This window comes from Solanum pennellii, chromosome 10 (assembly GCF_001406875.1).
Source record: "Solanum pennellii chromosome 10, SPENNV200".
NCBI classification, from domain to species: domain Eukaryota; kingdom Viridiplantae; phylum Streptophyta; class Magnoliopsida; order Solanales; family Solanaceae; genus Solanum; species Solanum pennellii.
The window spans coordinates 67,956,293-67,970,722 of record NC_028646.1 but is presented as its reverse complement, the minus strand read 5'-3'; the positions used below and the strand labels follow the sequence as shown (position 1 = coordinate 67,970,722).

Here is a 14,430-nt window from a genome sequence, read left to right as displayed (position 1 = left end):
ACTTAGCACTGCACAACAAAAGCCTACTTATGAAGTGGTTGTGGAGATACACTCAAGAGGAGCATAGCCTTTGGAAGGATGTGATTATTGCTAAACATGGAGCACTAAACCACTGGTGTTCTAATGTTTCAACAGCGCCATATGGAGTTGATGTCTGTAGAAGTATAAGCAAATTATGGGAGGAGTTCTCTCAACACAAACACTTAATTGCAGGGAATGGACAACATATCAATTTCTGGAGAGACAAATGGATAGGCAACTCCTCCTTAATGGTTGCTTATCCTAACATGTTCCAGATAGCAAGGGAGCCTAACTCTACTATTCAGCAATACAGAGAAGGGAATTCTTGGAACATCATCCTCAGAAGGAAAATACAGGACTGGGAATGGGAGGAGTTGGTCAGCCTACTAGCAGCACTTCACAGTGTTGCAATCAATAGTGAAACACCAGACCAGCTCAACTGGGGAGAAAAAAAGGGTGGGAAGTTCTCAGTTAAAGCAGCTTTCAAGCTTCTAGGCCCAAAAATTGAATTTCAGACCACTGGCCTTGGAAGCTTATATGGAAGATCAAATTGCCTCCTAAGATTAGTTGCTTCAGCTGGACTGCATTCCATGGAGCTTGCCTGACCCAAGACAACCTGATCAGAAGGAAGTTTCAGATGGCTACCAGATGTTATATGTGCAAGAAGGAAGCAGAAACACACAAACCACCTATTTCTACAATGTCAAATAGCAGAAAACTTGTGGAGCATGTTTTTAGCTCTTTTTGGCCTCAAATGGGTCATGCCTCAGAATATCAGGGATGTTGTAATAGTTGGGGTTGCTGGAAAGTTGATAACACCATCAAGAGAATCTGGAAGATGATACCTGCAGCCATTTTTTGGAGTATCTGGAACGAAAGGAATAGAAGATGCTTTGATGGAATATCAACTACCCACCAATCTTTAAAAGCTAACCGCCTCGTGTTTTTTGTATAGTTGGGTTTATTTATCCCCTCTAGATTGCCCAGATTCATTTCTGAACCATGTCCGCTCCCTGATTCTCAATTAACAATGTAAAGGAGAGCTGACCTTTTGCTACTAAGCTTTTGTAACTATTATGCATCTACTTGATGCCTGCCATAGAACTAATTACTTCATCAAAACAAAAAAAACACAGAATTCAAGAATCTGTATCCTAGCTAAAAACATATGTTAGAAGATGTATTGTATTATGTTACTTGGTACCGTATAATCTTCAATTTTGACTATTTTCTGCTGATACTTTTCCTCTCAGGAATTAAACTACAGTACCTTCACGCTGAACATTGTCTTCTCGTTGAGCTTAACCTACCTGTAAATTTACACTCTTGTTGATTAAATATCTCTCTTTCTTCATGTTGTTTGTTGTCCATTGTGGAAGGCCTTTAAACATGCTTGGTTTATTTAACTAACTGAAGCTAGCCGAGATCGAGAACTTTCTTTGAATGAAGCTCCTAGATTGTACAGAAGCTGATGGACCAAGGCTCAAAATGCCGAACAGAGACAAGCAGCTGGTCTTTTAAATGTAGCAAGTTCTCAAGAAGAAAAATGTTCCATTATTGAACTTCTTTTTATTTGTAAGAACTGGAGCAATATCCTATCTAGTATACCACAAAGTTAAAATAGACTCGTTTGTTGCAGTGTGTGGGGTATAGAAGCTCCATCTCAAAAGACATATATACAGGCTTATAGTTGCAGAATATTGTTAAGCGGTTGACATCAGTAGTGAGCCGTAACATTAATTTGAGAAATTCCAGTACACAAAATTACCTTGAAGGAAAATGCCAAGGATAAAAAGTTTCAAGGTCCTAATCACAACTTTCAAGGTTGCCCCAGTTCTGTCTAAAACTATCTGCAGTTTTGAAAGAGGAAAAGGTTCAGCAAGTGCTAAGAGCAACACAACCACCGGGTGACAGGCATGATCTTACTAAGATGATTTAACTATAAATTGACAGCACATAGTATAGATATCATGATGCAAATCTGAGCACTATGCATCATAAGCCTATATCTTTCATAATGATTGGGTTTATGTCCGCAATTTTATCTGAAGATCAAAGTATAGATACCTTATTTACAACTCAAAGTATAGATACCTTATTTACAATTGGCTGGGAAACTCCAACAACAAAGAGGAAAAAAGGCATTACAAAGTCTGCCAAGCGGATACCATTCCATGGGGAGTGAGCAATGCTGGGATAAACAGAACCACATAATCGACAAGCATCATAAGCTGAAAGAAGCAAACAAATTAAAATCATAAGCTGTAAATCGGTTCCTACAAGCGAGAAGGAAAAGAGAAGAACTCGATCTTAATATAAATGTGTACAAGGAGAGTTATCAGAATCATCGTTACAGAAACAAAGCAATCAATCCAAACCTTAAAGAAAGGTGTAGAGTAATCAAGAAGCATCTTTACAATTGAGTTTGAGAATTGTTATCTATAGGAACAGATTCAAGTGTAGTTACTAATTAGCACGAAAGAACAATCTAAAGATTTCTGAAACTTAAAAGAGGTGGCAATATCATCTTTGTGTATGTGGTTTCGAGGTTTGATTTTAAAGATTGCTTTGAGATAGATATTTGGGTTGACTCTTTCCTCTAGAACCAGGGGAGCATGAGATACAAAAGTTAGATCCCCATGTCCCATCAACAAAGTGATAGCTTTCTGCTAAATTTCTCTGCTATTTTCTTCTCTCCATTTTGGCCTATTGTACTATCAAGTTTAGGGAAACAAAAAACAAAAATTCATTTTTCTGTATTCCGTCGTTTTCTGGGTAGGTTAAAAAGCAGAAAAAGAGAGAGAGAAGTTGTGGACTAAACCAACTCCAGGTTCCGATAATCCGGAGAGCAGGAAAAATCCTTCAATCTTCATAACATACATACAAAATCATGCCTACGGAGTTGTCAAGATCAATACATTCAAAAGAACTAGTTTGAATTTCATTTCAAAGCAAACAAAAGAATCAACATCTACAGCTGATCGACAGCTTCGTCAAAAATTCAAATTGCAGAGATTCTTCTAAAAATTGGCTGTTCTAGGCAGAATCTTAATCTGTTATCTCATCAGTAAACAAAATCGTAAAATTAAATTTGCTTAAAAAAACGCAGAGACCTCGAAACACATCGAGATAAACAACACGGGAAGAGGTGTAGCAGTTTTCCTTTGAGTTTCTCAGCAAGCACCTCTGCCATTTCTGAGCTCCCAACTCAACTCTCCGCAAAGCAGTATGACAGAAGTATATATTACTATATTGAAGATGGAGGAAAAGAGAATTTTATGCTTTGTAACCAGGAACAACTATGAGGGTGGAGCCAATTAGTTGACCAACAGTACGGGTGTACATGACCCATTGGGTTTTTAAAGCATAATACATCGACATTATGATTCTTAACTTGGTATTAACTTACAATTATGGTTTTTACTTGGGTACTTAAATTTATTTAAAATTAAATAAATACACATATTCATCTTAGATTGCACTCTACATGACAATTTTGTATTTTACGTGTATTATGTCAGGGATGATACACGTATTATTTGTTTAATTTTACAAAGTTTAAGTGTCTACTTGTACACACTCAAAGTTAAAGAGTATAGTTATTTTTTGAAGCTAAGTTAAAGGCCGTGTTTATATATTATATATTTTTCAAATATTAAATCAAATCATTTACATAAAAAAAATTATAAATTAAACCAAATTGATTAAACTCGGATTTTTCATCATCAGGTTGGTTCAAATTTTTCAAATACCAAATCAAACATTTGTGTCAAATTTTTAAATTTTTAAATCAAACCAAAGTAATAAACCTCGAATTTTTTTTTCCAGGTTTTTGGATTTTTTTGGTTTAGAATTCATACAAACGTATAATTAAGTTGTGTTCCAAATATTTCTTTAGTCCAACCAAAATACAGTTATTTACTAAATCATGATAAAAATAAGTATAAAAACATATTTAAAATTAGATTATGCATTTTGAATGTCTAAATCAACGCAAAACTAAAGAAATAAATATTCAACATTATTGTCATTTTTAGTGGTGTCGTCATTTTAAGTGTTGAATTAGTTTATGGCGAGATGCTCTTATGGATCCTTATATTTATATGAATTTATATTCGAAACACTTTTACTTAATTGTTTATCAACCTTCCCCTATGTGTGTAGCTCCTTTACACAAATAACATGTCATATGCATGTCACATATAATAATGTCATGTCATAATTATCCTGAAAAATGTTCTTTATTATTATTCCCTCCGTTTAAAAAAATAATCTCCTTTCCTTTTAAATCTGTTTAAAAAAAATGACCTCTTTCTTTTTTTGGTAACATTTTAAAATCAGTTTTCACGTGGCATGTTTAAGGCTACAAGATAAAGGGACAATTTTGTACATTTAACCTAACTTTAATTTAGAACCACAAGATACAAAAATCTTCTTTATACTCTAAAACTCCATGCCAAGTCAAACCAGATCATTTTTTATGAAACGGAGGGAGTAACTAAAATTAAATAAAAGGCAAAAACAAATAAGTTTCTATTAAAAATATATTTAAAAATTGATTTTCTTTCTCCCTTTGATTTCCTGCACTTCCCCCAACCCTCAACCACAATCACGAATTGATTTCATTTTTAGGATTTGCTATGGTTCTTCTTCCTTAGCTATCAATGTTCTTCGTTGAACATCTTTGTTTCTAACAAATAAGTTAATGAGTGACAAAAGGAAGGTCAGTGCTCAATTCGTGAGGCTTGTTTCGATTGTCGAATTGATTTTTCTATGTGAAGAAGAAGAAATACTTACAGCTTGAATGTTGAAAGCGTTTGTTCATCATGTGAATCGTCATGTTCGCTTAAAGGAAGAAAAAGATGAAGTGACCAAATTTGTGCCAAATCCTCCAACATTAGCTTCTATTTTTTGCAACAATTACTAGTGAAATTAGACAATAGGACCTCTGGCTCACTTACGAGCAATAAATAAGGTTAGTTTTGTTTATAAAGAAAATCCTGCAGTCATTGACGACAAAGGTACAATGGAAGAAATAGGGAGGTGATGCAGCGGAATTAACGGGGCGGTCTGTCATTTTTGTGTCAAAATTACAACGCATAACGTGATTCTAGGGATGGATAACACTTCAATTACTAGAACGCTAAAATCTGATGTATTTGTTTTTTAGTTATTTGTCGAGATTAGAACTATGATAAGACACCTTCATTTATATAGTTGAATGTCACTTCCGTTAACTTGTCTTCCAAGATACTTAACTTTTTTTGTGGTCAAAGGTTGAATGTTTATCACGCTTTATTTCAATTTACATTATCATTAAAAAGTAAGGAAAGATTGTCTCAAAATTTTTCTATTTTCGCTGGTAGCCTTGTGCTGAGCTTGCTCTTGTGATTTTTTTATTTTTTCTTTATATTTTTAATTTCATTTTAAGAATGTATTTGAAAGTTCTTTCAACCTCGACCAATATTGCTCAGAATATACTTTTAACAAAAAAACCTAAAATATATTATAACAAACTTTTAATTGTAAAAATATTAATATTGTCATTTTGGCTCTCCACTAAATTAAAATTTGATTTCTTTAATTAAATATTATTTTAATTATATAATGACAAAATTTAAATACCAATCTTTGCATTTTAATTCATAAGTTATTTTCTTCTAATTAAATTTTCTTAGTTATAACTTGAGTTACTTAATTGCTTCTACTTAGTGAGAAGAATAATTTCATCTTCTACAAATTAATGTCAAACATTCTCTTTTTGAAATCGTATCCCATAAATATTAATTTAATTTCACTATTTTTATGAGACAAGAAAGATATTTTAAGGAAATTAATCATAAAGTGGTGTGTCTCTATTTTTGTTTTTTGCTACTTCGTTTTATCTTTTAAAACAAATATAAATTATATATATCTAAATTATAATAAGAGGAGGACTAAATCTAAAAAAGTTAATTCTTATGAGTTAAGTATACACTATAAACATTTATCATTTTACTTTTCATATTTTTATCGTAAACCAAATACAATTTTATAAGAAATTATGTAATTTTTTTATAGTTTATATTTATAGTTATGGCGTACACGTACAACACAACTGCCTAAATACAAGGGTCATGAAAAAAACAGCCACAGAATGAGGCTACAGGAATACAAAATACTAGTGTCATAAAAAAATAGCCACATAATAAGAACAAATAAACATAAGATCTAACAAATCATCATGTCACACCCAAGTATAGTTGTGCAGCCACTTAATGAGGAGATAAGACCTGAGAAGAAATTCTCATGAATACACAACTCTTATCTATGATTAACATTGGTACTTCTCATAATGCACTACTCATTGGCCCAAGACCATCACACCGTATCGCCACCAAAGTGTACTTCTCCATCTCTTGGTCACGCTTAAACTCTCAACCGAGTGTCTAAAGCAAGCTTCAAGGTAAGAACCTACATGCCCCCTAGACCATTATGTGCCTTCAAATACAATGCCCGTGTAAGACAAGTCACAACAGGTAACATACACACTCTAGTTTAACATCCTTCTATGACAGAAAACAACACAACCACATTGCAGTAAGAGTAAAGAAGCTAAATGCACCAGTGAGGATAAACACATGATTTCGCAATAATAGATCAATGAAAATGGACATAAGCCACCAACATGATTTTTATCTTCAATTTTTTCTTAGAACACAAGAAACCATGGCATAACAGAGCAGAAGAAGTTCAACTAACAATCGAGAAACAACAGTCACACACTCACTAATATAAGTTATTCATAGCATCTACTAAAGTATATTGCAGATATATCATCACATATGGACGCTTAGCAGACTCAAATTCACTAGCCTGCCCAAGCATTCTCCCTCCTGATTTCTTCCTCTTCCTCAAGAGTGAAGTCGTTCTCGATGTTGAATGTCTTACGTATCTCTTCAGGGGTCTTCTCTTTGATCATGTCAGCAACTGTCTGACATGTCAGGTCAAGCATGCACTTTATGTTTAAGTAGTTGGCAGCCTGTAAAGAGACAAGGCAAATGATTTAATGCAACAACAATAGATACTTAACCTACAAGCTGTCAACAACAACAACATACCAAGTGAAATCCATAAAGCGGTGTCTGGGAGGGTAGAGTGTACACAGTCCTTACCAATACCTCGGAGAGGTAGAGAGGCTGGTTTCCAAAGACCCTCTCCTCAAGCAACTCAAGCAGTAATAAAACAAGAAAACGAGTGGAGAAACATGGCAACATATAACAAAGCAGTAACAATTAACCGTAACAACACCTGCAGGATGAAATCACCTAAACATAGTAAACCTCAAATACAAGCTCTCTACAGAAAAAGGGAGGGTCCATTGTAAATCATTAAACGCTAATGGCAGTAACTAAAAAGAAATAAAAACCAATAAGTAAGCCTAGTAACAACAGTATGCAAAATTTAACAGTTAAAATGTTAGGTAGTGAAGCCTGATTAATTTTAGGTTTTCCTATTTATTCTCTATTTTAGGTTTTCCTATTTATTCTTTGTAACCAAAAATACTCTGATTTATTAATATAAATATACCCCACCGCCGTGAAAGTTTACTCACGGGATTTTACCACGAAAAATTGGGTTTTCTCTCTCTCTCTCTAGATTTCTCATCTCTTTCTCTTGAAAGTTCTTGTGTTCTTCATTCATCTAGTGTGTGTGCGTGAATTCGATCCTAACAACTGGTATCAGATCTAAGGAGATTCAACACGATCACAGAAGATGGATGGTTCGAAGCTTGGAATCGAGAAGTTTGATGGATCCGATTTCAATTTTTGGAAGATGCAGATCGAAGATTATCTGTACCAGAAAGATCTTCACGAACCGTTGACCGCGGTGAAGCCAGAATCCATGACGGTGGAGAAGTGGAAACTCAAGGATCGCCAGGCTCTAGGGTTGATCGATTGACTTTGTCAAGAAATGTGGCGTTCCACATCGTGAAGGAGAAGACTACGTCCGGTCTGTTGAAGGCACTGTCAAACATGTATGAAAAACCATCGGCTATGAACAAGGTATATTTGATGCGTAGATCGTTCAATTTACAGATGTCTGAAACTGGATCCGTTTCTAATCATATAAACGAGTTCAATATGATTGTGAGTCAACTCAATTATGTGGATATTAATTTCGAAGATGAAATTAAGGCGTTGATTTTGATGTCATCTCTGCCCGAGTCTTGGGATACTGTTGTTGCTGCGATTAGCAGTTCCCGTGGATCTGAGAAACTGAAGTTTGATGAAATCCGTGATGTTGTTCTTAGCGAAAGTATTCGCAAACGAGAAGTGGGAGATTCATCGGGCAGTGCTCTCAGCGTTGATCGAAGGGGGAGAAGTAAGACGAAAGGCCAAAATCAACATGGTCGATCAAAATCAAAGAATCGAGGAAAATCACTGAACAGATCAAACGTGACTTGTTGGAACTGTGTAGAAAAAGGGCACTTTCGGACGAACTGTACAAAGCTATAAAAGAAACAAAATCAGAAATTTGGAGATGACAACGATTCTGTAAATTCAGCAGAGGACATTGGGGATGCTCTAATCCTTAGTGTGAACAGCCCGGTTGAATCATGGATTTTGGATTCTGGTGCATCTTTCCATTCGTCCCCAAGCAAGGAGTTGTTCCAAAACTTCAAATCTGGAAATTTTGGAAAAGTATATCTTGCTGACAATAAAGCCTTAGAGATTGAAGGAAAGGGGGATGTTTGTATAAAGACCTCCTCGGGAAACCAGTGGATATTGGAGGCTGTCAGATATATTCCTGGGATCAAGAAAAATCTGATCTCTGTTGGTCAGTTGGATAGCACGGGATATGCAGCAGAGTTTGGGAAAGGTTCTTGGAATATTGTGAAAGGTGCTATGGTAGTAGCTCGTGGCACCAAATCGGAACCTTGTACACCACTTCAGGGTGTATAAACATGGCCGTTGTTGCTGAAGGTGCTTCCGGTTCATGTCTGTGGCACAACAGACTTGGACACATGAGAGCTAAGCATTAGAGGGTCTGAAGTCTGTTGATATGGGTCTTTGCGAGAGCTGTGTTATGGGCAAACAGAAAAGAGTAAGCTTCACAAAGACTCCTAGAGAGCCAAAGAAAGTGCGGTTGGAAATGGTCCATACAGATGTTTGGGGACCATCTCCAGTATCATCACTTGGAGGATCCAGATTCTATGTTACCTTCATTGATGATTTCAGCAGGAAGGTATGGGTTTACTTCTTGAAGCATAAGTCAGATGTGTTTGCAACTTTCAAGAAGTGGAAAGCTGAAGTTGAGAATCAGACCGGTTTGAAAGTCAAATGCCTAAGGTCAGAAATGGAGGAGAGTATGACAAATCAGAGTTTCAAGGCATTCTGTGCAGCTGAGGGAATCGGATTGATGAGAACAGTTCCTGGTAAGGCAAGGCAGAATGGAATTGCTGAGAGGATGAACAGAACATTGAATGAGCGTGCAAGGAGTATGAGGATACACTGTGGGCTGCCTAAAAACATTTTGGGCGGATGCTGTGAGCACAGCTGCATACTTGATCAACATGGGACCATCAGTTCCTTTAGGGTTCAAGATTCCAGAGGAGGTGTGGACAGGAAAAGAACTCAAGTACTCACACTTGAGGACTTTTGGTTGCACTGCTTATGTTCATGTTGATCCAGAAAAGAGAGACAAGCTTGATGCCAAGGCTGTGAAGTGTTACTTCATAGGCTATGGTTCTGATTTGTTTGGTTACAGGTTTTGGGATGACAAGAACAGAAAGATCCTGAGACATTGTGACGTGACATTTGATGAGTCTGTCCTGTACAAGGACAGAGAGCAGAAGGTTCTAGAGATTACAAAGCAAGTGGGAGTTGAGGTTGAGTTGGAGAAGAGTAACCCCAGAGATGTCGAAGCAGATACTCAACCAACTCCTACTGAAGAATCTGAAGTGGAGCAAGTTACACCTGAGCAGGTGTTAAGGAGATCATCCAGATCCATCAGGGCACCAGATAGGTATTCACCTTCATTACACTATCTATTGCTGACTGATGAGGGGGAACCAGAGTCTTTTGATGAGGCCCTACAGGTGGAGGATTCGATCAAGTGGGAGCAAGCCATGGATGATGAGATGAGGTCACTTGAGAAGAACGACACATGGGTGTTGACTGAGTTACCTGCAGGGAAGAGAGCTTTGCTGAACAAGTGGGTGTTCAGAATCAAGACTGAACCAGATGGCAAAAGAAGGTTCAAGGCTCGTTTAGTGGTTAAAGGATATTCACAAAGGAAAGGTATTGATTATGCTTAAATATTCTCTCCTGTTGTGAAGTTAACCTCTATTCGAATTCTGTTGAGTATTGTTGCATCGGAGAATTTGCATCTAGAGCAAATGGATGTAAAAACAGCGTTTTTACATGGAGATCTGGACAAAGAGATCTATATGCAGCAACCGGAAGGATTTGTGGTTCCAGGCAAGGAACACATGGTGTGCAAGCTCACCAGGAGCTTGTATGGACTAAAGCAAGCACCAAGGCAGTGGTACAAGAAGTTTGACTCCTTCATGACCAAGAGTGGATTCTGCAAAGCTGAAAAGGATCCTTGTTGTTACTTCAAGAAATACACTGATTCATATGTCTTTCTACTCTTGTATGTGGATGATATGTTGATTGCAGGATCTAGTATGAGGGAGATTAACAATCTGAAGACAAGGTTGTCTGCAGCGTTTGAGATGAAAGATTTGGGTCCAGCAAAGCAGATTTTGGGGATGAAGATTTCTCGGGATAGATCTGCTGGCACTTTAAATCTATCTCAGGAGTTGTACATTGAGAAGGTGCTGAGCAGATTCAGGGTTAATGATGCTAAACCCAGGACTACTCCATTGGCAAATCACTTTAAATTGTCAAAGGAGCAGTCACCCAAGACTGCCGAGGAGCGTGATCACATGGCACTTGTTCCATATGCTTCAGCAGTTGGTAGTTTGATGTATGCTATGGTCTGCACTAGACCTGATATAGCACATGCAGTGGGAGTTGTTAGCAGGTACATGGCGAACCCTGGGAAAGAGCATTGGGAAGCTGTGAAGTGGCTTCTGAGATATCTGAGAGGTACATCCAGTACTTCACTTTGTTTTGGCAAAGGCAAGGTGACTCTACAGGGTTTTGTGGATGCTGATCTTGGTGGGGATGTTGACTCGAGCAAGAGTACATCCGGGTACATTTACACCATAGGTGGAACAGCAGTGAGTTGGATGTCCAGGCTTCAGAAGTGTGTTTCTCTTTCATCTACTGAAGCTGAGTATGTGGCAATAGCTGAAGCTGGGAAAGAGATGATATGGCTGGCAGATTATCTTGAGGAATTGGGCAAGAAGCAGAGCGAGAAGATTCTTTACTCAGATAGCCAGAGTGCCATACAGTTGGTGAAAAATCCAGTCTATCATTCGAAGACAAAGCACATCAGAAGGCGATACCATTTCACTCGCAGGGCAGTGGAGGATGGTGATATGTGCTTGGAGAAGATAGAGGGTGCAAAGAACCCGGCAGACATGTTGATGAAATGTGTTGATGTTGGGAAACTGAGGTTATGTAAAATCTCGGTTGGTCTTCTGTAGTTGTTGCTACAGATGTTGCGGTGCGGTAAAGATGTTGATGATGAAGAGATTTTTTTTGAGAATGTATTTTTTGGATGACTGAGTCAGTCTCCAAGTGGGAGAATCGTTAGGTAGTGGAGCCTGATTAATTTTAGGTTTTCCTATTTATTCTCTATTTTAGGTTTTCCTATTTATTCTCTGTAACCAAAAATACTCTGATTTATTAATATAAATATACCCCACCGCCGTGGAAGTTTACTCACGGGGTTTTACCACGAAAAATTGGGTTTTCTCTCTCTCTCTCTCTCTAGATTTCTCATCTCTTTCTCTTGAAAGTTCTTGTGTTCTTCATTCATCTAGTGTGTGTGCGTGAATTCGATCCTAACATAAAAAACACGTTCAACAATTGTAAGCCACTCTACAGATTCAAAATGCCCAGGCAAGAACTCAGGAGGTAGAACAGAGAGGCATATCAGACATGTAAACAAAATGTGTTGCAAACATGTCCATATAGCATTTATTTCTTTAAAAAAAAGGCAACAAACTAAAGTATGACTATATGTTCTAAATGTAAAATATATGCTTCACTCTAATTTTACAATTACAAGCATGTTTTAGTTTTATTTTCAATTTTAGTGTTACAGAAAGCTTCTTAGATCTTACCCAATCTTTTAGAATGAGCCACTATACTACTATATTGTTGTACAGAGCAATAGAAAGTTCACTAGACCATGACAAAGGGAAATGTTTTTTGCCAAATCTAACAGACAAATAGAACTATAGTTCACTAGAAGTAGCAGTCAAACGCCATTTCATTACTTCAAACAACTACAACCAACTGCGATATATTGTGTACTACAACAAAACGACTACGCATAGAAATGTCCTTGGAGACAAATAAAGCGGAATGGATATAGATCAAATGATCTAGTTTAGGACTGAGACATAATTGATTTATTAGTTTATTCGTGACCACCCTAATAAACTCACTGTAACCAATGAAGCTTAGACATGAGTAAACTGGAGCAGAAACTCAATCTATGGAAGAGGCAGCAAACAAAATCCAAGTAGATGGGCCATGGTAGTCGGAAGTAAAAGTTGAGTTGACAAACTACCATAGATCCACAATAGAACAAAAACTACCAAACTGATCACGAAAAATTAATAATCTTCTAGTTGATTTTATATGGAAGGGTGCTTGACTGGGAATGAAATTTAATAAAGAATAATAAAGTTCTAACACATAGAAAAGTACTTTTTAAAATTGCTCATTCTTTTTGGTTTTGATACTACTCTTTTCTTTTTCTAAATGGCTTATTTGTTCATGCTTTAATATATTTTACTACAGCTGAGTGTCTTTGGATAATAACCCCTCTACCTTCACAAGGAGGAGGTAAGGTCCCAGACCCCACTTGTGAAATTACACATGGTATGTTGTACATATTAACAAATAAATTTGGTGATTTAATAATTTATAAAATTCTACCAACAAGAAGACATCTTTAGAATAGACTAATAAACAAAACACTGTTGAGATTAGTAATATACACAACTACCAGCAAGGAACAAGCAGAAATAAAGAAAAAAAAAATCAAGCCAAAAAAGCACTTCAATAAGTCTGAATGTGGTGTCTGGGCCAACTTTCACGCACTTCGCCTAATTCCACGGATACCTGCCACCTCCTACCAACAATAAGTACTAAGTGACACTGTCACGAGGTTAAGACCGAGGAGGAAGAATCACCTAGTGTTTTTGGTATCCATAGGACATCATAACTAATATCTCATGGTTCTCAACCACTTCTTTAACCACCAAGCCACACCCTTAGCTGCTATATGACACTTCTATAGGTATTACATATTTCATTCGACTATAAATTTAGAATAAAAAGTTATTGACTTTTGCCTCTTTCTAGTTGTTTAGATAAAATAATTAAAGAATAACCAATAACAAACACCAATAATTGAATAATCCCACCGACGTAATCAGAAATATATATATAGATCAATTAAGATATACATAAAGATTTAAAAATATCCAAACCAGCATGAGATTGAAAAGGGTGCCCTGGTCAACTTTGACGAATTCAGCATCAAAAGTCTTAAGATCCTCTTTAGCAGTCTTATCTTCAGCTTTAGAAACCTCCACATGGCGCTTGCAGTATTCGATGACCTTGGCTAAGATCTTTCCAGTAACGTTTGGTACATGGATGGTGTTCTTAGCGCAGTCATCCTCTATCATATGTTTAATCGTCTCCAATTCTAGCGCCACCGCCTCATCGACCTCAAAGGTCTTGCCGTCGAAGCTCCTCAAAATGATCATATTTGAAGGAGACTTGTGAACCAATTAACAAACCCTAATTGTAGGCTAGAGAGAAGAAAAAGAGGCAAGAGTGAGAAAACCTTGTAGGATTTGCTACTTTTATTTATTTATATTTATATTAATTTTTTATATAATGCCTTATTTAGAAATGACAGCTTCTTGGACGAACACGACATTACAGAATTGGACCAAAAGCTATTTAGATTGTACTGTGATGCATTCAATATTTTGCTATTTATGGCCCTATTTGATTGGCTATTAAATTTAATTCTTATTTTGGGAGACATCTTATTCTGAAATATCGTGTCTTTATTTGCTTATTCATTTTACTTACTACAAAATATAGACCTTGGCTTTCTCTTTCCACTTCCCACGGGTTCAAATATCTCTTCATCTACTCTAAGCTTTCTTCATCTTTCATCTTCCATTTCCTGAAAGTGTTGCTGCAGTTTAAGGTATTTCTTCTCCTTTAGTTCTTCTTTCTTCAATTTCCTCTGTGCTCATATGAT

At 36.6% G+C, this 14,430-nt stretch overlaps 1 protein-coding gene across 1 annotated transcript; it reads right to left on the bottom strand.

Annotated features, from left to right (window-relative positions):
• Positions 1-6,687: 6,687 nt before the first annotated feature.
• Positions 6,688-13,999, bottom strand: LOC107032074 (SKP1-like protein 1B). The gene is made up of 2 exons (XM_015233649.2): positions 13,643-13,999; positions 6,688-7,042 (listed from the first exon to the last, which is right to left on the bottom strand). Exons 1-2 carry the CDS (start codon positions 13,919-13,921, stop codon positions 6,872-6,874), a joined length of 450 nt encoding a protein of 149 aa, XP_015089135.1. The 5' UTR covers positions 13,922-13,999; the 3' UTR covers positions 6,688-6,871.
• Positions 14,000-14,430: the final 431 nt, after the last annotated feature.

Excerpts from the sequence above, each read along its gene's own strand:
- LOC107032074 (XM_015233649.2), bottom strand. The coding sequence starts at position 13,921 with ATGATCATTTTGAGGAGCTTCGACGGCAAGACCTTTGAGGTCGATGAG. Across the intron at positions 7,043-13,642 it reads CCCTTTTCAATCTCATGCTG|GCTGCCAACTACTTAAACAT; the intron begins GTTTGGATATTT and ends GTCTCTTTACAG.